General features: G+C 39.6%; 1 protein-coding gene across 4 annotated transcripts in view; it reads right to left on the bottom strand.

Moving 5' to 3' along the window:
- The window catches only part of MNAT1 (MNAT1 component of CDK activating kinase), a 124621-nt gene that overhangs the window by 46799 nt on the left and 51953 nt on the right, over positions 1-25869 (bottom strand). For all 4 annotated transcript variants that reach the window (XM_056346974.1, XM_056346972.1, XM_056346975.1 and 1 more), the window contains exon 6: positions 20093-20218. In XM_056346974.1, the coding sequence (XP_056202949.1) occupies positions 20093-20218 (126 nt within the window). The remainder of the gene's footprint in view (positions 1-20092; positions 20219-25869) is intronic.

The raw sequence follows: 25869 nt of genomic DNA, 5'->3' as shown, positions 1-25869 counted from the left end.
TCTGAAAGAGGAGACTGCTGTGAAAGCAACTGCAGCACAAACATCAGCTTTCGAACAAGTCAGAAAGGCTGCCTGAGTATTTCCTACTATAGGTTTATAACAAGACAGTTTTGCCTTAAAAACAACACTTCCATTGTAGAAAGGAAGATTCCTGCATGCTCTGACATAAGTACTAGATGAACCCACATCAGCAGAATGCCCTGAAATTTAATAATACGCAACACAGGGAAAGAAATCACTCAAACGCAGCATGCTGGAGATCAGGGCTTATACTGACATTGCATGCCACACAACTTACTGCTTCTTGGGAAACAACACAAGTTGTAATCCAAGAAAAAGGAAGCCCCAAGAACAAATATTAAAAACATTTGTTAATCAAAGGACTAAACATATAGGAAGGTTTTCATTTCTTTGACTTTCATATATTATTTCCATACAGTAAAATATGTGCTAAGCTCTCCACAGATGATGCAAATATCTTACGCTGGCTCAGGGCAGCTGCTGCTCTAAGAAACAAACCAAAACAAGGTGATCATTTGAATTCCCTTAAAACTCATAATATTGGACCAAATAAAGTAGAACTTATTATACAGTTTAACAAGCCATGCTTAACATCTTTGTGCACTTACAAACTATAATATAATTAACTTTACCTGTAAGCTTGGGGGGAATGTGAGGGAGAAAAGATAAAATAAAATACAAACTCATTTTCTTCTCAACTCTGAAAATAGTTCAGGGTCCAAATCCCTATACAAGTAGTAATAAAAATAGTTTGGTTTCTGGTAGCAATAACAAAAATGAGGGCAAGATTAATTATTACACTTTTACGGCAACCAATCTAAAGCAGATGTTTGAGAATAAAAGCGAGATGTCAAAGTAGTTAATAAGTGTTTTTCAAAACCAAACACAACAAGACAACTTGCAGCTTTATGTGCTTATATAAAACTCTAAATCATCTCAGTCAGCTTCCACCCTTGGCCCTTCTCTATTCTATGAAGCTTCACAATTACCAAAAATGTTATATTCAAGCCTAAACCACCACAGTTTAGGGTCCCCTGCACAAATGCACATGCTAGTGAGCTTTGCTGATTAGAGATCAGCTGCTGAATCTGGGCCTTTGTGAACAGAAACAGGTTTCCATGGTTTGAATATCCAGGATCTCTGCGATAAAGTCTCTGTCTTTAAGAGACAAAGCATATTTTAAAAATATCACAAAAAAGTTCAGACTGTATTTACATTTCCACTACAATACTCCAGTTCTGAGGCAGAGATCAAACTTCACATAGTAGAGTCAAAACCAACATAAGCATTCCTTAGAAAGAGACTTCAAATAGGTATTTGAAGTTATCCACACTTTCTTGTTTGCAAGTTCAAAGAATTGCTGATCATAAAGCAAACTTGGAAGATACTAAATCTTCGAAGTACCCATTTCACAAAAGACGATGCGTGCATGCAGGAGAATTGCATCCTTCCATGTTTAAAATGGCTAAAGTTTGTAGAAGGTAACCATAAGCACACCCTTTTCAAGTGAAACTAGCTGTTACTGTGAACACAAAAGACACTGTATTAACTTAAAACACTGTTCACTCAGATGTGCTTTCCAAAAGGCCTTAAGCAGGATTATATTGATTTACATAAAGTAAATTAGGCCAGTTTTTGCACTTGAGCTTCCCACACAAATAGGATTTGCCAAGATTTTTGAGTCTAATCAGTGGTACAATCGTAAAGGTATATAAGAGACTGACTCAGAGCATGCGCACACACTTCCAGACTCACCAGCAAGAGCCGATCTTTGGCTGACCACAGATAATTGCCTCCTAAGCCAGTCAGTCCAAGTCTTCATCTACCTGGAAGCCATCCATCCAGCAACACTGGGCTACTGTGCATCTGCATTGCTGTTCCACTTCATTACATGAAATACAAACCCGTCACTACAGGCATTGGAGTAACTGATACCGTACCACTCAAGTCAATGGGAGCAAATCAGAAACTCTAGAGTACATATGAATAATAACAGGTTTTTGTGTTTCCTTTCCCAAGTGCTGACAGTTTGGAGGGGTATTTCTCTCCCCCTTCCCCCAACTGCTGGACTTTACTCACACTAATATCATCGTGCCAAGGCAAGGTGCTCAAGGAGCTTTCACAGCATGTTTGTGTTAATAATTTGGGGTAGGTTCTCTGGGTTTGTTTTGAACTGTCCAAGATTTGACAAAAAAAAAGAAAGTGAAGGTAAGATGTATAACCTTCAGGAAGACAGTATTTTCAGCAAAAGGGGGCAAGACCGTACCTAAAAGCTTTAACAACCAACCAATCCCTTTAAATCCCCAGCAGCCCAAATAACTTAGCCCTAGCTCTGGATATAAACTTCTATCAAAGGGTAATTACACTGACAAAATCATGTTTTCTCCTTTGGTCTCACATTCATCTTGCATCACAGTTAAAACACAACACTGCATCAGCTTTTCTTCCCCCTCATCTCCTTTTCACAGCCGTTGCTGTATTGGCTGAAACACTCATTGCTGGGATGAACATTGACAGCTGGCATGTCTAAGAAACCTAGGAAGAAAGGAAAAAGTCTAAAAGACCTAGGAAGGAAGAAAGCCCGCCAGAGCCTAAAAGCAGCTCACCTTGTGAAATCACCTAACCTCAAGCCCCAGCCTACCCCAGCAGCTACACTGGTCTGCCTCGGGGCATTAGCAAAAGTAGGGAGTTGCAGGGACTGTTTGCTGCTATTAAGTCAAGGAAGTTCAGACTTTGTTTAACTTTACATATCTTAGATTTAGACCAATACTAAAAGGCAACCCCCAAGTGCTACAAAGAGCACTCTATGCATTGCTGAATGTACCTACGTTTGTTTCTGTAAAGGGCTGGAGTTTGCTTTTAATTATTCATAATGCTTTGTAATGTACTTGGATGCATATATTGTACATACACACCGCAGATTTAGTTTTAAGAAAATAGTCTCAGTGATTAGAGAGTTGTTTGCAGTGCTCAAATACTATGTCTTTAAATGAGATGCTTTTTGTGTGCATGGGTGTTCGTTAAATATGTATACACAGAGATACACACACAATCAAAGGGCAAGAGTGAAAGTTTTTAACAAATGCTATCACCGAACATTTTGCAAGGTGTAATGCCCCAATCCTCTGCACATTTACATACAGGATTCCTTTAAAGACATGTCAAGCTAACAAATCCATTTGATATTAGGAAATTTTATCATTCAGTTACTTGGGGTTTAGACCCAGATTCAGCAACACTCAGCTTGGAAAACTACCCAGCTTTAAGCACACAAAGAGCCTTGCAAAGTCAAAGGCACAGTCACATACTGATTACTTTGTCTGGATTGTGGCCTACAAGTCCAGTCCAACAAAGCCAAGCAAGCCTGAACCTGATTGCGTAAACTGAGCCCATCCGCTTAGCTGCAATTACCTATGGCAATAAACACAATGGTCTAGGAAGCAGAGGCTTGCAGAAACAGGCCCCCAGAGAAACAACCAGCACCCTGGCGGCTCCGGTCTCCACTCCTCATCCTTCCATAGGCAGTTCCAACAGCTCAGAAGTGAAATAGCTCACAACCAGGTATTAAACAACAGCATGTACTATTGCCTGGTCCACAGATTCACCACAATACATCGACGGGCCCCAGGGACTCAAATGCAACGTGGACAAAGTAACAGAGCTGAGAGTTAAGCCAAGAGGAGCACATGCTTGCTTAATTTTAAAGCACATGCTTAAGGGTTTTCTGGGTCAAAGCCAGGATGATCCATATCTTAAGAGATCAAGCACCTCCCCCAGTTCTAGATCAAAAATTGTGTATGACTATTTCAGTGATACCATTAACTAGTCCACAAGGGTAGGCTTTTGCTCAGTACTCAGGATACATATAGTAAGATGAATTTTACCATGCCAGACAAGTTGCATGGGCCATTTCTGAATCAAAGACCCACTGATATGATGTGGGTTTTTTACTGATTTAAATGGATGCTTGACCATGCCCCTCTAACTGAAGGTGGGCATCAAAAGACTAATACAATAATATTAAGAGAAATTTTAGGAAGTATACAGTGCTTCCAAGTAATCTCTCAAGAGCAGTTATTTATTACGTAAATCATCTTAGTTTTATTATCTGGTCTCCAATCCTATGGCCTACACAAATGGAGAAAACAGTCCCCCTAGGGACTATATATAATGGGGTCTATTACTCATACTAAATAGATCAAGCATCCTTAGAAAGCTAATTTACAGAGAAAGTTTCCGAATTTCTCTAATCATGTATTTAAAACCTTAAAAGGAAAACAGTAAGCAATTATAAATTGTACAAGCACACATACTCAGTAATCCATAGCATTTTAAAAAGCAGACTAGAATTCTAAGAAATTACTTACTGCCATAGCCACTGAATTAATCATATTTACTTCAGTGACTTTTTTCTGTCTAATTCCTAGCTCAGCATTCGACGGTAACCTTGACATTTGTCTCCCTAGTTAAAAAAAAAAATATCAAAAAACGCACTGCAGACAAACCACAGTCCTCTGTAAACTGACGTTCAGGGACTTCACTGTTTATTGATGAGGTACACCTAATCACATCAAAAGAATAAAACTTGCTTTCTTTCCAAATGCACATCAGAATTCTCTAGTTTGTGCATTTACTTAACTGCCTAAATAGAAAACCAGTGGTTTGATGCAACTAGCACAGTGCCATTTAAAGCACATCATATCACAGCACTCTTAAGTCTTTTTGGAAATACCTCTGCTGCTCAGCAGCACCAGCTTTCCACCAGTTGCTACTCCACATGCTATTGCCAATCAGCTGCATTTGCTGTAGCGCATTCCAAAGTTTACTAATTAATCTCTGCACTAAACCCCATTGATGGCTGGTTGCCATTTGAAATGATCATCATCTTTTATTTAAAGACATAGTGACCCTATGGTCAAACTCAGACCTTATTTGTAAAAAAAGGTATGACAAATTTCAGGTAATTAAAACCACTTCAAAATCAATGAGGGCTTTTTTTTTTTTAACTGGACAGAGCCGATTACTAACAGTTTGAGAGTGTTTCTATTAGACATAATAAGTTATTTCAATTTTAGTTGTCAGGAATCGAGCACACTTGCATTCTGACCTAGGAGCTACATTCAGCAGAGGGTATGAGATGCAAACTTACAGAAAAGAGGCTATTCATTTCTTGCAAAACAGCATACAGTCTCTTAAGTCATGTGTTTTAATGGTTCCAGCTCATTGCTACATTTCATCTGAGGTTTTAAATATTGATTTCACCCAGTCCAACCTCTCACACCATTGTTACAGGCTGCTCTCATTGAGTGGTGCATACTGGCTCCGTGACCTTCACAATGACCTCTACAAAAGCAGTTGTGCATTTTACTGTGGTGTAAATCCTCACAGACAAGTCGAACCTGTTCTTTTTGGCATCCAGTCCTTTAGATGAATACTCTGCGGAGATTTATTATGAAAGGGGAATGAAGGGGCATTATTGCACAACATTCATCCCTCGCATACAGCCAAGTTCCATCTCTTACAACTTCTGAAGGCTTTTAAATAAACAGATCATCTTAATTATACAAATCATTTTTGCTTCTCACCAAATTTTCTGTAATTAAAATTCACAGTTGCTTACAAAAAGGTAGACATGCACAGAAAAAAGTATGTGTCCGAAGGTGTTTTATATTATTATTAATAAGTAATATTCATACTTCCTGTTACTATACACAAGGGATTAGTGTTTCCTAGCACACCATTCACTTACAACACTGAAGTATTATTCCACATTGTAGCAACACACACTGCCCTAAAAGGGTCCATTAATTATTTTTGTAATGCCATGAAGTTGCTCCAGGATATTAGACTGTCTCCATAAGAAATACACTCCTATAGTAAAATGATGAATGACAAAGTTTGCAGGTTTTTAATTAGATTTCAGAACAGTAAGAAAGCATTTACAAAGTTATTTTCCATGGCCTTAGCTTAATACTTTGTGTGCCCTATGCAAACAAAAAAATTCAAGATTAATTGAATCAAAAAATATAAAAGCATAAAAGAATTGTGAAAGGGGTATAGTTTATAGATTCATTCAATCTGCTAAAGTGGTCAGAGTAGTAACCCTATCATTCACATTATCCACATTCCTTTGGGTTTTCTAACTGATCCTTCAGCAAAACATGCCCTGCTAGAGGAGGGGGTAACCAAACCAAATGAAAAAAACACCCCACACTCAAAGTTGCATTGACACTCCAGTCCAAAAATTATGTTCGAACTTGCTTTACCCAATAGTCACTCGGTATTAACTGGAAATGAAGCATTTTGATTGAAGCAAATATTCCCTGATCTAAATCTCTGAATTCCCCCCAAAAGCTCCCTCCCCTCAGTACTAGCTGTCACGCAATTGACAATGCACGCACACCTCCAACTGCAAAAATAAAGAACTGCTGTGTGCGTCTCTCCCTGTCACCCACAGGCGATGTCAGGTATGGGTTCTCTCTCCCCTTTCCAAGTCTCAGCTGGCCATTCCTTAGCTTTCCTGCTCCTCCTTTTCTGCCAGCAAAATCAAAGACAACAGACTGCACTATAGTGAAAATGTACCCATACAAAAAATATCTGAAAATACACTCTCCTGCCTTCCTTTCTAAGCCTGATGCTACCAATGAGATGGAGCAGAGATGGGCTGAAGATAAGAGAAGGTAAACCAGCATGGTCACGTAGTGTTGTATTTAAAAGCAAAGATTAAAGACTGCAGAGTTCTAAAGGGGGGCTCTTCCTACAGAAGAAATTTCACATTTTGAAAAGTTGCATTTGCTGTATACTTTGCCTCTTCATAAATAAAAATAAACTAAATAAAAAATTAATTAGAAGTGCAGCCACATATATACTTTGTTCTTCATGCCAAACAAAACTCAGGTACCACCTATGTTTTATTCGGGTTCCTTTTCTTTAAAAAAACTCCACAGGTTTTCAATTAGGTGATAAACACACTTCATTACCAAATTTATACTTGGCACCTCAGCTACAGCTGAAGTTAGTTACACAGAATTTAAAAGCAACAACAGTTAAATGGGTACAGTACTCTTCAGGAGTATTTCTGCTACTTTAAGTGTGACATCTATTTAATTTTGTATTTCAAGTCCATTTAACTAACTAGACACAAAACAGGTTAACAAATAGCATAAAGTAGATGCTGTACACAACACTATCAGTGAAACTAAACTGATACAACATTAAGCTTTAATATAAACTGCATTGTAGTGGTTTGGGTTTTTCATTCCTTATTCCAACCAGATTTTAGAATTGCCTGATCTGAGATGAATTCTTGACCTAATCCTGCCTAGGCTTCAGATCCTACATAAATTAAAATGGGAATTCAAGCTCAAGGCATCATCCCACGAAGCAGCAGACTAAGGTAAGTGAAAACTGAATGGGTGAAGACAAAGGAAGCATGAAGTTCCCACTGCAATCCCTCCTACATCCTCCCATGAGCTCTCTCAAGCCAAGCCCTCTTCTCACACACCCCCAATAAAGAAAACCCTAATCATGTTTTACTGGCAACAACCACAAAGGCAAATCCTTGGTGTGCATGCATGGCCAAGCCAGTGCCAACAGATCTTGAGCACCAGGATCTAGATGTCAAAGATCTATTGCAGCATCTCCTCTGTCAAGCAGACAACCCTGAAGATCTCCAGCTCCATCCCTTATTACGTTTGTATGTGGCTGATGGAAAATCCAACAAGAAAACTCCCCAGGTTATTCCTTTTCTGAACTTGTAGTCATGATCTGGCTCAAATCCTGCGCCAAATGAAAGTGGAGAAAATGCTGCCACTCCCAGTGGCACTACCATCGTGCTCTTAGAGAAACTGCCATCTTTGTGGAAAGGCAGAAAATTCTTCAAATATTTGCTAATCGACTATTCAAACTTTGCTTGCCTGAACTCAAAGGGCCTATCACAGGGAAGCATTACAATCTGGCCAGCTTTATACATAGTCCTGAATGTATGTGGCTTTTTTTTTTTAATGCTAGCTGTGTACACATGCCCATAGGTACACAAGCAGCCCTAAGCTGCAGTGCCAAAGACTGCCTGACTGCCTAACGATGGCGAGGATCAGATACCTACATTGATCCCTTTTAGGTCTGTCAGCACATCTACCCAGCACAGATCAGCAGCTCTTGTTTACTTGAGCACTGTCTCTGACAGTCTTGCAGACGATCACATTTCTGTAAGTCTCTTTCTATGCTTCGGAGAAGTGAGTAGGGCTCTATTTATTTATGCCTCTCTAAAGAGATGAAACAGGAGAATGGACCTCAGCCCTAAAAATACATGCTGCTTTCCTCCTGTGCACGGCCCTCAGTTTTAAATTGTTCCTCCCTCCTATTTACCTTTCCACTGCCTTCCAATTCCACATGCACCACCTTCAAACATACTGTCTGTCTCCTGCAGGATCTACCTCAATGTCCTAGAATAATACAAGAATCATTATTTTTCTAGAAAGCCATCATTTCATTTTCTACTAATCATTGCAAATGTTGCAAGTTTCAGTTTCCTGGCCCCCATCCAGCTAATTTAGATAGATGGTTCCACATGTGCTCTCTGTCCTTCCATTTCCTGCCCATACCACTACACACATTTGTCTAAAGTGAGTCAAAGCAGGTTTCTTTGTAGTCACAATATTCTTATGTATTTTATATTTTTAAAAAAGAGCCCGCATAAAATACAACCTATTACCGCGCTATTATCCACTTTGCAAGAGGGAGAGGATTTTAATGCTCTGCCACAGATTCTGCTGAACTACCCCTGAGCCTCGCATTTCCCCAAAATACAAGTTACCTGTGTAGCAACTACGTGCAGGCAAAGCAGAACAATAAAACAGTCAATTCTCCACTTTGATGTACTCCACTATCCACGTTTATCTTCTGTAAAAGAGAAAAACACCCCAAAAGAAAACCCAAAACACTGAAGAGGAATAAAGATAAGACAAACTTTCAGCGACCCAGGCATTTCATGAGGATAATTTCTCTTTCATTAGCAGCCAATGCTGTCAATATTCCTTTCCAGCGACACCTTGCCTGACACACTGAGTCCAGACTAGGTATATATGGGGAAATTCACCTTTTGATGTCCAATGCAGATTGCCTACAACAATATTCCTTTCTCCCACCCTCTGCACCTGAACAAACATTCTTGAGGAAAATTACTTTTGAAGTCTCCTTGGTACAGAACATTGTCTCTTTGATGCAAACATCTTTTGCTGCAAGTACCCTAGCGCAATACAAGTGCACCTTGGATGAGTATGGACTATTAAAAACCAGGGCCCCCAACAGCTCCTTTGAAATACATCTTTATTAAGTGTATTTTTAATTTACAAATGTGCTATTTTAAAACTCAAAACTTGACTCTCCAAGACCCTGTAGCAAGCATTCATTTATCTGCTCTGTTCACTTAGGCACCACTTAAGGTGCAGAAAGGTTGTACGTGTACACACACACACACACAGAGCATGGCTTCAATCAACACGCTGAAGATTTTTTCCTTGTAGGGAATTAATATATTAGCAAGGCTGGTGTATCTAGTAACAGAGATGAAGGCAAAACAGAAGATGTTGTGGGAAACACAGGTCCCTGCATGTACACCCCTACCTACAGCCAGAACCTTTTGTTAACAAGGGGGGTGGGAGGGGGGTGTCACATTTGAAACCACCCAAGTGTGCACACACCATCCCCTGCTGCCCTCAAGAGCCTAGACTTCCTACACAGGAACAGATCCAGACAGGCGAGTACCAGAACCCCCAGTTCCCCAAATCCTTCTGTCCCAGAGCTCTCTGTAATTCCCAAGCCCATGCAGGAGCCCCTCAGTCCTCCTTCCAAGAAACTCCCCGCTCCCACCCACCTTTCTGCCAAACTCTGCCCAGACCTCCCCGCTCAGAGCACCTCACATCCGAGTTCCCACCACCTCCTGCACCCACCTCACCTGCTGCCCTGTGCTTCCCCATCCCCACAAGCCCTGAGCCTGTGCTCCACCATGATAACCACCGCTGCTGCTGCTGCCAGCACTTAAAACTGACTTCCCTGCCACATTTCTTCCAGTGACTACCTCCCACTACAGCCATCCCTCTTGTCCTCCTTTTGGCTCCCCTTGCATGACTTTTCAAGTCTGGCAAGAATTTCAGAAAAGCCAGCTGTAGGCCATGCTTACCCCAAATTTGTCCGAAGAATGCCCTGAGAACAGGCAAGGAAGAAAATACAGGCATATGGGAGATCTTTTAACTGTGCTGCAAGGTCAATATACTCTACAACATAGGCAAATAGGCTCTAGTTCATTGAGAAATGGAATAACTCATGAATAAAACTAGTCTGAGAGGGAGGTCTGCACACACGTGCCTAATAGACAAGTCTCTCAAAACCAAACAGACACAACCCAACTGACCGCTGACTCAGAGGAACCTGTGAAGCCACTGGCCCAGCCCTGCCTTTCCAGGTCACCAGCTCTCCTCCAGGTAAACAACAGAAGATGAAGAATGACACAAAAGTACTTTCAGCAGCAGCAACAGAAGAAAGGATTAGAAGGAAACATGTAGTGTTCTCATAAATGCAGATAAGTGCGGAGAAAAAAGGATCATGGCAGAAAGATCACATTCTTCTATGCAAACAAACAAATATATTACTTCAGCTTGCCTAAATGGCTTCAGATCCTCCATTGCTCTTACTAGAATTCTTTAAATCTTCTTAACTGCTCCCTTTAAAAAAAATTTCTTCTCTAAAAAGGCCTCTTCTCAGCTGATGAACGTCATTTCACATCTAGTCTGTAGAACGGAGACAGTCTATCAACCATTTTCAGAAGAAATCAATGCTTTCATTGTTAAGTAACAATTAAGGCATCTGAACTATTTTAAGATCTAAATTCTAAAATATTTAGTTCTGTGAAGTCCTGTTTACATAGTCATCTTCAAGTGCATAAAAAGTTCCTACAGAGAGGCAGAGAACAACCTGCTTTTGGCATCTACCTAGATAGAAAATGAACTTGCACAAGGTCAAGGAAATGTGCAGTTGCTAAGTTTCCCCTAAAATGTAAAAGCAAGGGAGTAAGTACTACCAGAGGCTGCCCAGGAAACTGCAGAGTCTCATCTCCAGAGGTCTGGAAGACCAGGTTAGGCAGGTCCCTGTCATTAAGTACCCCCAAGCTCTGCCTCACAGCAGCAGGAAGGACCCCACGACCTCAAGATCCCCACCCAGCACTATGATTATACAATTCCACTGCATGCTCCACAATATACCCACTGCAGTTTTGGCACCAAAGCTTCTCATTTTACTAATTTTTCTTCCCCAGTTTAAAATTCTACCCTTACAGAGGAACTTTGTCCTCTTTTTTTTTTTTTTTTTTTAATATCATCTCTAGCAAGACATAATGAGACTGCTTATACTCACACTTTTAGACAAGCTAGCTATTTCTGTTTCACCCCAGCACTACTTTCTGGTATGTTTACTTTTAAACTGTGCATCAAGTAGCACTATTTAACAACTTTTTTGCATTAAAAATGTGGTTCAATAACTTCACGCTGCTCATTTAGCACAAACTCTGATACTTAACATTTATGATGCTTGCAACTCTTGCCCAAAGTGTAGTATCAAAAGAGCATATATGCACTAAATTGTATCTTGTTAAAAAGAACAGCAGCACTGAAAAAAGTTATATTGGAACAATCTATAAATGTGTTTACATTATATGAATGATTTGCTGTTCCTTCACAAGGCATGTAGGAAGTCAGCACTTCTCAAATGTGTAAAGTATTTCCATGTGCTTAAAGCATGATCTTTCCAAAACAAACAATGATTGAGAAATTTTTTATTATTCTTTATTTCCCTGCCAGCTGTTTTTTTGGACTCTCCTCTCAGCCACCTTCTTTCTTTCAGTCAGCTCTCTCCTTATTGCTCACAGTAACACCTACTCAAGCAATAGCATATTCAGAACTATAAGACTCAGAAATAGGAAGATCTCAGGATGATTTCAATGGCATTTTCCTTAGATCACTTTACAATGTGTCTTTGTGCTATCATAGCTAGTGGCAGGTCTGGCTGTTGCTTAGGATGGAATTTGGGCATCCTACATTAAGATCTAAAGCCCAGTTTCTGCTGCTCTATCCCATTGCCTGCTCTCATATGAGCAGGGAAGAAAATGACAGCCTGACTGAACCCTTCATGCAGCCTTCTCCCTACAAGCCTCATCCTATGCAGCACCTTTTCATGGGACCAAAAAACATGCTGCATGACACACAGATGTACTCCTGAAATGTGTTGGTAAAGAGGCAGGCAAGCAGGCTCTTGGCCAAGTCCATAAATCAAACAGAAGATTAAAAAAACAAACGGGGGGTGGGGGGTGTTGAAGAATAGAGAGAAAACCCCAAAACACCCAAACCCTAAGAACAGTTCCATTGCAAAAAGTGACTGCTGCAGAACAGATTTGCTCCACTGCCAGCTACAGCCACTTTACTAACAAGTACATTGGCCTTGCTGTTCACTCCTGAACAATTAACAGTGTTGGCACTATTTCATTTACTAAATTCCAGTCGTTACAGCTGTGCAAACTTACGGGCCTGATTTGTATTTATACTAATATGTGTATATAAACATGTGCTGCTTTAGCCATGTAAAGGAGCCTTAAAGCAAATGAACAAATATTTATTCTAACAGAGCAGTATAAGAGAGCCCAACCATAAAACAGAATCAGGTCAAACAGTTTTGATTATGTCTGTCCACCAAACAGCTTAATTTTGACTATGGCATCTTTCCTAAGGCATTCCAAACAGAAATCCTGTAAAGATACAGGGAGACATAAACCTGTATTTTCAAAATCCAGTTTCCTTTTCCAAGGCCAGCATTGCATAAATGAGGAGAGGGGACATTACAGGTACTATCACTTAATTCACCTCCCCCAAAAGAAAAAAAACAAACATTTCTTACCTACATTAGGAAAAAAATTCAATATAATGTGCTTACTGTTTATGCACTTTGATATATTAGTAATTACTTAGTAAGGCCAGAAACCAATTAAATGTTTTAGACTTCAGTCTGTGGGCTGGAGTGCACAGGAAGCATTCCGATGATAGATCGCTTAAAGTTTATCTGGCACACACTTCAAAACCAGTGTTCAAAAACTTTAAGCACAGTTCTGCATGTATGTGCTTGACTCTTAACAAAACATCTTTATTTAAACAGAGGGGTAGAGATTTAGTATGACAAATATATTTACTACTGCTAATCATTCTCCATCATGCTACTCTGAAGCTGCAGGCATATTGTGTATATAATCCAATGAGATTTAAGTGAGCAGTATGTGGATCACAGGACTCTAGATCACTGTTTAAAGCCAGCACGTTAGCTTTAACTTAAATTCTATCATTCTGCATTTTTGGTGTCCCTCAGTTCACATGCTTGAATTCCCTATCACGTATTGTCAGAGATGGTGGAGATACAGCAGCTGCAATTTCTTTTCCCTTTTTCTTTTCAGAAACAGGTATCCTTCCCAGCAGATCAATGCAATGCTCATTGTTTAAAAAAAGCTACAGCTATTGATGACAAATTCAAAGCTAAAGCAACATGCAATAGATATATTTTACTAGGAATCATGAGAAGGTGCTTAGCAACTAGAATCCTACCAGCAGAGCTGGCATTACAGGACTACATGCACCTGCTCTCCAGACACACAGCCCCTGTAAATCTCCACTTCAGGGAAGCTGCTTGGCAAGAATGCTGGTTCTCTGAGCATCTTCCTCCAGAGACCCGCGGGAAAGCACTGTGACTGCCCTCTCACTGGCACATTTGGGTTTCCTCTGCCATGGGACTCTGCTTCACGGGACTGACGCCCAGCCCAGTGTGCCCGGGAGCTGGGATACAGCCACCACCACGCACACAGACACCGAGGCTGCGAGGGCAATGCAGCGACCTTGTACAAGAGATTCAGCCAGGCTCCTGCTGGAGGTCTAGATAACGCTCAGTGCCACGGAAAACTTTACATGCAGGCTTTCTAAAACAAATACATCTATTCCAAGAGGGTCTATACGCCTAAATACACTACTCCCTCTTGAAAATAACTGTTGTGATTCTAAACTATGAAGTGTTGTGAAAAGGGAAATATTGCACCCAGCTGCAAAGAAGAACTGGGTTTAGTATGAGCCAAATGAAGATTAAAAACAAAACACCAATTAAACTCAGACTGGCATACATCTCAAAGAAATCAATTCCATCTGAAGTGTTTCAGCCTGAAGATAGACCAGCTGAGCTAATAGTGAAGGAAGGAAATAGGCTTGATTTTTTTTTTTTTTAATTAACTTTGGGCAAATAGTAAAAGCACTTTAAAAAAAAAAACCAAACAGCCCACCCACCCCCAAAAACACACATATTAAAACACGCCACACCAAAACCAACAAACAAACCAACTAAACCAGAGCAGTAAGAATTGGCAAAGCAAGGCTGGAAGGCTGAAACACTTCCCGGTCACACAGACAGGGCAGCGAAGCACTCCTGGGAGCTGCAGAGTAGTTGTAGTCTAAACCGTAGCACAACATGCACTTCACTTACCTCAGAGTACCTGGCATATGTCTAAGCAACTTTGAAGGAGCACAACTGATTAAAAAGGTATTTTGACAGACTTTTTTTGCATTTGGAACAGGATTTTGGATAATTGCTCCACAAGCTATAAAAGAAACAGACTGAATAACAGGAGCAGGCACTGAACAGTTGTTTGCACAGGAAGCAATATTGTAGGAAAAGGCAATAATGAAGAACAGTTAATTTGACCTGAGCTGATGAGGTCAATGTTTTTAAAAAAATAGCTCCACATAACTTAAAATAAGAACATTATTTCCCATTAGAATAATGCTGCAAGTGTAACGCTGCACAAAAATCTATTCCCTAACACTTGCTATGCTCAGCTTAGCGGTAACGTGCATTCCTGAGGTGTCCTAGACATCCTGTGTCTGACACTGATCCATTCCTCTGAAATACTGATTCAACTGCTCCCTCCTGCCAGCTCCGGCTGCTTCAGACTGTACATTGCTCTTCTCAGCATTCAGCTGCTAATAGCCTGAAACTACAAGAACTGGAATAAAATCCTGGTAATATTCAGACGCACAGAAAGTGAAATATAACATCACTGTTGTGATTTGAACAGGGAAGCCAAAGCTGAAGCAGGTATTTCACTCTTAATTTGCTGCCATTCAGGGGTGCTGTTGACAGGAGATGAAGCCCGGCTCAGCGGAAGAGACCCGAGGTTAGGAATTTAGGAGGGCTGGATCCTATTCCTCCTTCCGCCACTGCCCTGCTGTCTAATCCTGGGCTCGTACATCCCCTCCAGGCATCTGGTTCCCCTCCCTCCCTGACACATCTATTTAAACTGCAAATTCAGAGAGGTAGCAACCATCTTGGTAATGACGAAGCAATGTACAACACTACACTAATATTTCTACTAATAAATATTCCCACTGCTATTAAGTAATAAAACAAAAAGCACTACAGAAATTGAACAGTCAGTGATGCATCATAGTAGTTTTTAGGTATTCCGGTATAAAATGTAAAAAGGCAAACTCTCCCAAATGATAGCAGGCTAGAGAACACCTATGCTGTTTTCCTGCATATTTGGGCAATCCAATTAGAGGTAATTGAGTTTTTAACTCTACAAAATTGCTTCATGAATGCCACCACTAGAGGCTAAGTCTCCTGGGAGGCTGGGGGAAGGGAGCAAAGAAACATTATAGAACTGGAAAGAACAGAACAGGGACAGGGCACACAGCCTGAAACACACTGAAGAGAGCATACAGCTGAGCCAGTCCAAGGCATTCATATTTTTTACAAACATGTAAATAGCTGGGCCACAGACTCAAAGGTTTGCATGTTCCCAGTTCAATGAATTAAAGAGGAGTTAAATACATGCACACTCCTACGCATTTTTAACCGCAATGGTGATGTAAAACACAGACATACAAGCACCAAAAGGCTCCTACAGCCCTGTAAACAACAGAGACATAGAAAGAAAACTAAATTACCGTAATGAAATTAATTCCTGCTGCATTTGCAAACTGCCATTCATGTGCAGCGCATATGAGCACCTCTTACACGTTAAAATTAGCTTCACATTAAAGTCAACCCCCCACCAGAAACTGTTGCTATATTCACCAAGAAACAGAAAGACCTTAGATTCATTCTGCACACCCTGACAAGCCCTAGAAATGCTAGAAATGCTAGAAATGTCATTCATTTCAACAACCTTTGCTCTTTTTGACAGTTACTAAAATGTAAAGTACAAGCATTGAGGGAAAATAGTATTTTTAGCGCTACTGCAACAATTAAAATTGCTACAGTTTCTTTTTTAGCTTTACAATGATTTGAGCTTAGACTTAATAAGACTGTTTTAAATATTCAGATACTCGTTCAGCATATTTTTAACATGATGAGCATGATAAGCAGAAAACTCTGAAGCACTTTCTTCCCCCACTCAGAGAAGTAAATCAAACTGATTGATTAGGAAGGTATGCTTCGTGCACGGCAGATATAATTTACTGAATTAAAATTCAAAAGTTAATGAGCAGACTGCAAAGAAAAAACAGCTTCCACTGGAAAGTAGCAAAAAAAAAAAAAAAAAACCTATTTAACAAAAGGAAAACTGAAGGAGAGACCCTATCCTCATAAGCTAATTGTCTGTCTTGTGCTATAGGGGATGCTCTTGCTTAGCTTACAAGTGAAAAACGCTCCCTCCTCCTGCTGCAAGCTTAGAACTCCACAGCACTAATAGGACACCTTAAATGAGCCAACTTCCTTGAGCATTGCCCAGGAGACTAGAATGGGCATGCCTCAATTCAGAAGCTGAGAAACATGTCTGATTATCAGTCAGGCTGAAGAACATCTTTGACCAAGACCATCCCGGGAAAAACACTCACATTCTAGCTGAACTGGCATATTTTCACAGCCTTTGTGTAAACGTAAGATCTGGATTAGCCAGCATCTCAGCTAGCTCTATCTGCAATCCCTTCTTTTGAAACAAAATTAAGGAAAGCACCCACCAGAAAAGGTCAGTGGCCAAACTATTAGGAAAAAATAAAAGCACAGGGGAAGAACGCACATAGTGATTCATTAAGTGTGTGCTGCCAAAACTTAACAGTGAGCACAAAATAGACTTGTCACAGAAACTATACTTAATTTGCAGAACCGTTGAGCCAAACAGAGCATTAATTAGAACTGTATTTTTGAAGAAATTTAGTACTGCCCTAGAGCTGCCCCCACTTATATAAGTGTTGTGAACCCCATGGCTTAGAGAGGAACAAAGCTAAAGCAACTCTAAAGAGTGCTGCCCTTGAAGGGCAGCGCAACAAAAGCTCTACCTATTTCAAGCGTACACCTATGCAAAACAAATGGACTGAGCATCTGGGGTTTTTAGAAAAAACACTCAACTTGGAAAATAAGCATGTCATAAGGTGCCCAGGTGGGAATTCACCTTACGCTGTCACTAGAATAGACTGTCATGGATCATCAACACCACCAGATCATGTACAGTGAGCAGTGTTGCTTTTTACAAAACTAACTCTGTTCTGAACCAAACAATTTCAATTTGACTACAATAATTTCCCAAGATGCATCCCAGTCCTAATCTGGAAACATCAAGAATTAGAGATCTCATTGCATTCCAGAGGCAATTTTAACAGTGAGGCCAATTAACCACTGTAAACTTTCAGTCTTATTTGTTCCTTCAGCTCTTATTTAGATCCTATTTGTTTAGCTAAGGTTACTGGTTCTTGCTACATTTACTGTTGCATTCTTCAGATTTGGCATGGTCTGTGTTAAGGAGGTACCTACTGTAAGCCGAGTCATGTCTTAGCCTTCCCATCCTTCTGCCTTTGAACAGACCTTTGTGACTGCTCTTTGCACTCCTCCTGATTTTCTCATTCCAAATACTGTCAGCAGAACTCTTTAGTCCATGAGTCTTCCCAATATTGCATTCAGAAGGAGAAGTCCTTTCCTATTTATGGCTGTACTATTCACATACCCGAGGACCCCACGTACCCACATCGTGGCTAAGGGTCAAACTGGTTTACTTGCTTAGCTAAACTTCCAAATCCTCATCACTGAGCCTGTTATTTATTTTTCTATTTATAATTTTGCGTTTAGCCATATTAAAACATATTTCATTCAAATGAGGCCAGCTTGTCAAAGCAGCCCTGTAAACTGCCAACTTGCATGTCATCCACAGAAATGCAACATCTGCTTTCAAATACTGAACTGTGTCCTACCAGAACACCCACAGAAATATTCCCATGCTGTGGTAACTATATAACTACTTTAGAAATTACAAGGTAATCAGTTAATTCATTTATTGTGCAGAATCTCGATATTGCTATTATTGTGTAATGTAATGTCTGTATAATTCTAAAAATTTATGCCATGTAATAACTAAATCAAGCACCCTATAAAGAAAACATGGAAACATTAATCTTTCTCAACAAAACCTGTAATTTTATAGGTATAAAATCTGTTTTGCTTGATATAATCAGTTTTCCATAAATGGCAGTCAGCAACTTCAAACATCCCTAACTTTAACTGTTAGCTGTACTTATTCCTAATTTTGTTTTAAGTTGTTCTTTTTCATTCTAGGACTAAGGTCAGTCAGGGTGAGCATTTTTGTTTGTCTGGGAGCGAACAAATTAAATTAGACTATCTGCTCACACTTTCTGAACACTGATAAAGTAGCAATCAGTTATTTGGATTATCCATTACTCCCAACATTAAAATTTAAATGTCATGATACTAGAAACTGCCTCATCCAAGTCTTTCACCATTCCTGGATGAAGTTTACTTAGGGCTGCAGAATTGAAATGTCCACTACCGCATACTGCATTTAATATCCATTTACAAATGCATTAAAAAGCACTTCCATTGTCCTCAGGTAGCATAAGCTTATCTTCTTCCCTTTCCCAGAAGAAAGCCCAACGGCTTTAAGAAATACTAACAACATATTTTAACAGTAAAGTACAGGCATTCAGTTAAGAGTATTTTTTGAACCGAACAACAAACATTTTCTGTCCACTAGCTTTTCTATACAAACAGAAAGCATCTCATGAAGCATATCAATCACCCCCACACTCGTAGATTTTAAAAGAAAAAGGAAGAAGACAGAGTTTATACTACAGGAAAACAAGAAAACAACCTGCACAACTCTGCAAAAGCTGATACTGCTTTTCGAAAAATAAGCTGCAAATGCTTCTACACTGTGAACCCTTTGGGGGATAATGAACACAGCACAGATATCCCTGAGAAAATACATGAATTGATGGAAGACTAGTTTGATGCAAAGGTTTTTGCTTTGCTGACTTCTTTCGTTGTTGAGGAAGGTGTCAAACGTTTGTTATTTTCAAGATACCATTTACCATGATACCAATTCTAAAATAAAGAGTCTAAAAAAAGTGCAGAAATTTAAAACAAAACAGGAAACCAGTAAGGTGCAAAGCAGATGAGTAACTCGTTCTCCCACCCCTAAACCCACCCCCACAAAAAATTTCACATTTCCACACACAGGTTGATGTGTACGTGTACCATGTCATGATAAAAGAACAGGAACGCTGACAGATTTTGAGTTGTCACTGTAGCGGTAACACATTTGCAAAAGTACTTGTTGCTTCCTAGAGTCCAGTAACAATTAAAATAGTGTCCTTAACCACTCAGCATCATTTTCTACACTGTCCATCTCATACTCACAGCTTATTCCAGTGCTTAAAGTAAATCTGAAGAAAGTGCAGCTCATTGTTGAACTCCAAAGTTTCAATTTCCAGAACTGGTACACAAATGAGACAAAAATAATTCAAGGACACGAAAACTTTGCAGGGAAAGAGGTATAGCTTGTTTTTTGACAACTATGCAATACAATTATTTCATATATTCCAACCAGCAGAATGATGAAATTTATTAACTCCCAATTACTTAATTGAAAGAGGAACAGCGTATTCCATGTAATATACAACTCAGGTTTAAATAACTCCTAAATTTCATATGAGGAAATTCTCAGTCTTTTGAAAGGCATTGAAAAAAAGAAACAAACAAGCCTTACCATTTTGATGCCAGTGGAAAATGTGACTGGTTTGACAGGTTTGGGTTTTTCCAGTTGCATTTCTAGCTGAGTAGATCTGTCCTTATGCTGAGCTAAAAGCAGTGAAGCAGGAAGGTTGGAGCTCTCCTGTAAATATATGAGGAACAAATCTGAATGCTAAACCAAAATAAATATTAATTAATACTGCATACTTTTCAAAATTGCAAGTTGTGTCTAAAAGGCCATCACTAGCAGAGCAGCATAATGCTAAGTATCCTCTCTAGGAGAACCAGCTTACAGAAAACAATCATTTTCAGTAATAAGAAAAAGCTGCAGCAACCCCATAAATCAGAGTAACCTGCAAACAACTATTTTTATAGAATCCACATTAAAGACAATATAACAGGCTCCTTACTCCAACTGGCCAATGCAACTATATTTATTAAAATAAAAAAAAAAATAGAACTTAATCAGAGAAGGAATACCACCAAGTAGTATAACTTGGATCAGATGTTTATCTAAGACGAATTCTCTCTACCAATGAACTCAGACCAGTTTGAAATTGTTTCCCATTAGATTTCACCTGAGGCCGTTTGGAAATGATCCTTGCTCTGCTGTGCACAATGGCACTATTGTAAGTGCAACCAACAGCATATTTATTTTCTCCTTCGCCAACTTATTTTTAAGGAAGCCAGCCAATTTTTTTTAAAAATATAAGTAGTACTAAAATGAACAGTTAAGCAAGAGGACTACTTAAAAACTCTCAGAACAGAACGATTATTAACATACATATAGGTAACTACATTCTTGACAGTCAGAAAATTATTGGTCGAGTAATTTTCTAATAAACTAATGTGACTATCCACATGCACACTGAAATCCTTGAGACTTCCTAGCTAGAATGCATGAAGTTGAGAGCAGGGAAGAAGCTCAGACAGATTCTTCTCAGGCTGCTCTCTCACAGTATTTTACTCCTAAGGCCCTCAAACATCTCATATACTTCTGTTTCATGGAACCAAGCAATTCCTGAACTGTAAACCATATTTGTTACTCTCAAAACCAAACAAACTTTAATAAACTGGACTGTGGTTTTTTTACTTATTCAGTTCAGGAGAATAAGTTGGAAGTTTTTAATGCTTGAAGACAACCTGTTTTTCATAATATCCTAGGGAAGTCTTCTGAAGTGATCATGAACAGTCATGTTGTACACTGATTTTTCACATCACTCTCCAGTCCTCTTTCCTATTTTCTTATATATTTTGTCTCACAACTAGATTACAAGTGCTAAAAGCAGAAAAATCTCACATGACAAGATCTGGTCTAGAGTCACAAATACAACTACAGCACAGGATCCTACTTGCATTTCTACGATTAAATGGGAGGAGGGGAGGCAAGAGATTCAAGACAAATTATAAGAGATGCCTAATTTCTGTACAACTGGGAGAAAATTTGGACAACAAATACACTAATTTACAGTCTGCATCTTCGAAGTGCTGCACATGTCTGTAATCACCACGCAGCAACACGTGCTGCCAGCTATCGGCAGGGTTTAAGGACGTTGGATTCCTTTAATCATCAAATTTAATATGCTGGGGAAGAAGGGAAGAGCAGGAAGCATTCTCTAGTTCATTTTGTCCTCTCATACTGCTTAAACGTTCACTGCATTTCTAATACAATAACCAAAGGAAGCCAATTTTTGTACCAACTTCTCAAGGCTTCACACAATGACCGGTAAACCAGATTACACAACTGTGGGAAACCCACACCATGCCAGCAAGCCACCACATCCGTGATTGTTTGTCCTTTCAAATATGCACACAGCCCTTCTGTTAACTATTAACATACATGAAAGGTCCAATCCTGTAAACAGGTATCCATACTAGCAGATTTCTGTATGGGAAAACAAGCTGTCTAACAGTATGAACAAAGCTCGTTATATAAAAAAAATTCTGAAAGATTGTCTCAGAAACCCTGGGGTTCTGGTAAAAAAGTGAGGACACTTGACGTCTTCAAGCCACCTTGCCCTTCGCTTGACTCCAAGCCATGCCAGGGCCTCGGCAAAACCCGTCCCTCTGCCCTGGGCTGCAATGCCATTTTGCTCACGTCTGGGAAGCATAGGCTCTTAAAGAGGAGACTGCAAGTCCCACAACACAGAAGACATCTAAAAGATCTATAATCCTCTGTATACAGGTGAGAGAGTTAATATAGTAAATAAAGGAAGTGCTTTAATATCTTACTCAGCCCTGATTATGCAAGACTAGAAGGTTAAAAAGACAAAAGAAAAACGCAAACAAAAACACACACATGCATGCCTCTTCCAAGAATATGTAAAAAGCATTTGAGACTCCAAGTCTAAATTGCAAGGTGGTGTGCTTTTAAAGTGAGAGGTTTTATTGTAAAAGAGGTCACTTATAATGAAGGTAATATAAAATCTGCCTAATTTAGCTCTGTAAAGCAAAACAGGCAACAGTTAACAGCCTAGGCAAAGCACCTGATTGCTCTTCCAGTAACCTGCAGAGCCTGAGCCACCCACAATGCCTTGCTCACCTCCCCAGCAAGTGACACTGGCCTTCCCCTCCTTGCTCCCAGTTAAGGATGGGTTCATGGAGCCTTGGCCCCAGGTCCCGTCCTTTCTGCATGAGCCAGTGCACTCCCCAGGCTGACCAGGAGGCCAGAGCCTGCTGCACAACATTTTAAATACCAAACATTTCTGTGCCTTTTTCCCTGCCTCCGGACTATCTACATTTTATGCTCTTTGAAGATGGGACAGTATTCTTATACACTTTTGTAAACAACTGAGACCTCTACTCAACATGCTAATATCATAAATAATGCACATAAGAAATTATGAATTTCCTCAGTCATTAGGATTTAACACCAACAGTAAAATTCTCTTCTTGGAAGAGGGAAGACCCAACATCTCTACCTGCACCACACAAAAAAATCTGTCTGAAATTTTCTCTTGTTGCCCAGTATGAGGGGGAATCTTGAAAAACATTACCAAGACCCAGGTCACATGGGCTGTAGGTTCTCAATGCCAGGTGATGCATTCAAAAGAGACTATTCAAAACCAATGGATGAAATGCTGGCTTCTCACCTTCCTCTCTGCTTACAATCCTGCAGAGTCAGTAGTTTTGCCACTGGTATCACTGTAGCCAGAACTTAATCCTTGTTGGTTTTTTAGCACAGTATCAGCAACCACAGATATAAGATTTTTTTCCATGTAATTCTTTACACTGGTACTGCTTATGCTTATTTTTGCTGCACTTCTCAATTAAGTTTTACTTACGATCAGCTTCATTTTCAGATTTGCAGCGCAGCATTAGAGGGATTTCAAGGACCATAGGAAATGTTTATTTGTTTAACAACTGCTGGTTTTCCAGAGACTTTGTAAGTCATTATACAAACACTTCAGTGCTGGTTTTATAAAACTTCAGTACTACAAAACAAGTTTTGGCTCAAATTTAAGCTGACAGTGCCCCTTGATAAACAGAAACACAACTTAAAACTGCCCAGTTGCCTTCCTCAGCCTTTTAAAAAAAATCACCTTTCTGTTGTTTTTAGAATATTAAGATACATTTATATGTTTTAACAGCATACGCAATCACAGCTAAAACTACCTATTTTGGTCAAGTTTTAAGGATTATTTATAACCATTCTTTCCGCAAGCCATCTGATGAAATAGGTTTCCAGTAAAACCAACTGCTGTGTTTTAAAAAATAATAATAAAAAAAAGAATACACACACCCCACCACTGGTCTCCAGTAAGTTAAGAGTGTGTTTTAAAACAGGATTGAAATAAGTCAGAAACCAGTTCAAAATCCCTATTCTGAGCCATTAAATTCAAGTTCATAGTGGAGTTTTTATTAACTGATCCACTACTCAAACTATTCTTAATTGTGTAGATTGTAAGCACTTTCACCTTTAAAATGAAAAGAGCCTGGATGGATGCCAAGTTACAGACCTGAGGGATTTTCAAAACCCTTTCTGCTCATCTCTGCTCTTTGTCTACAAAAAAAAAAAAAAAAAAAAAAACAACAACAACAACCGAAAAAAAATGAAACACCAGCTCCTTTCAGCAAAACCAGAGACAGGTTGCCAGGACTCCTGGCTTAGAAAAAGGCAGCTCTTCAGGAGGCCCTGAAACTCTTAAACTGCACATCAATGCCCTCTCCTCATGTCAGTTCCTTCTGCACTGGTTCAAGGAGGAAGTCTGCTTTTCCACAAAAAGTAGAAAGGCATCTGTGTTTTGAATAACAACTGAGAAATAGTCTTAATTTCTGCTTTGTATTCTATTAATGCAAGAAACTGAAATAAGAGATAAATTCTGGTTTACATCTACCAAGCAGCTTTAAATGACGCTGACACAGCTGCACATATGCATGCATATATACTTACTTTTTTCTGATATCCTTCAAGGTTGCACACACACTGTTCTCATGGGTGTTCGAGCACATGAATGTCTATGCATGCATGTCTGTACACATTTGTACTAAAAAAAATTCATGAGTCTTGTTTAAACAACACATTTATTGAGCCTCTATGGCTACATACCATCACTGCATTTTAGATGCACAATCAGTAGTAAATTCAGCCAAACATTACTACAATTTCCGAAAGTAGCCCAAGTTTTTCTTCAGTTGTCTCTACACTACTTGAATTCAAGCTTCATTCACTTCAAAGGGAGCAACTCATACACAAAAAGTTTGCAGTAAGAGAAGATGACACACTCAAGGCAAGAAATCTTTTTCTTTTAGTACTTTTTGAATACAAAGCAACCACCCATGATTTATGTGCTCCAACTCAAAAAATGGTTGACTAACGCTTGAATAACTTATGAGTTACTGTCCCCTGTTCTCCATCATCTTCCCATTGCAGAGGTGGCTGAGCTCATGAAGTAGCTCCTGATTACCATTTTGCTTCAACACACCAGTTTATGAACCACTACTATTCAGGACTGCTTAACAAGCCAATAGCGGTAAGAGTTCACATTATGGCTAGGCCAACTTAGTAACTCCTCTCTACCCCCCTGACAAATTGCATGATCAGCCATGCACCAAAGCAGATGCAACTGTCACCAGCTGAAGGCAAAACAAGCAGGCAGTTAGAGGGCCTCAGACATGACAGAACCTCACCCATCATACGTCAGGTTCAAGGTGTAGTCGTCACTGTATCAGCTATGCTAACGCAAGCTACCCTTGATCACAGTCAAAGCCTGTGACTTTCATACTGTCAGTTCATTAAACTGAAATCTACACTTTTATATTAGCTCTTCTTCAGATATGCAGAGGAATGTCAACTAATAAGTAAACTGGTAGTGGCTGGAATCGCTAAAGTGATTTCTGAAAGATCCCTCCACATGTTGATTAGCAGCAGGAAAAGAGCTTTCAAAGGGAGCTCACTAGGAAATAAAAAAAATAATAAAAAAAAAAAAGAAAAAAGACAGACAGAACCAGGAAAACAACCTTCTCCAAACACCAAAAAACCACCACCTGCATTTTTCTTTTCTAGAATCTTATCCAGGATTAATTTTGTGTTGGAACAGCCAAGAAAGCCTTCCTAGAATTAGTTTGTAACCAGCACTGGTCATTCTGGACAATGAGTCCAACTAAGTCTATGAATCCCAGAAGCACTCTTCCTCCAGCCCTTAGCTTACCAAAACCAGAGTTGTTAGTAACACTGAATAACAGGTGAGAGAACAGTAACACAGAACATGGAAGACAGGGAAAAGGAAAGGGACAGACATGTTAATTCCACACAGTTAACCATGGTAGAGATGAGTATCGATGTACTAGCTG

The sequence above is a fragment of the Falco biarmicus genome, chromosome 7 (genome assembly GCF_023638135.1).
Source record: "Falco biarmicus isolate bFalBia1 chromosome 7, bFalBia1.pri, whole genome shotgun sequence".
Classification (NCBI taxonomy): Eukaryota; Metazoa; Chordata; class Aves; order Falconiformes; family Falconidae; genus Falco; species Falco biarmicus.
Note: the sequence above shows the minus strand (reverse complement) of the source record. Positions and strands in the feature narration are given on the sequence as shown.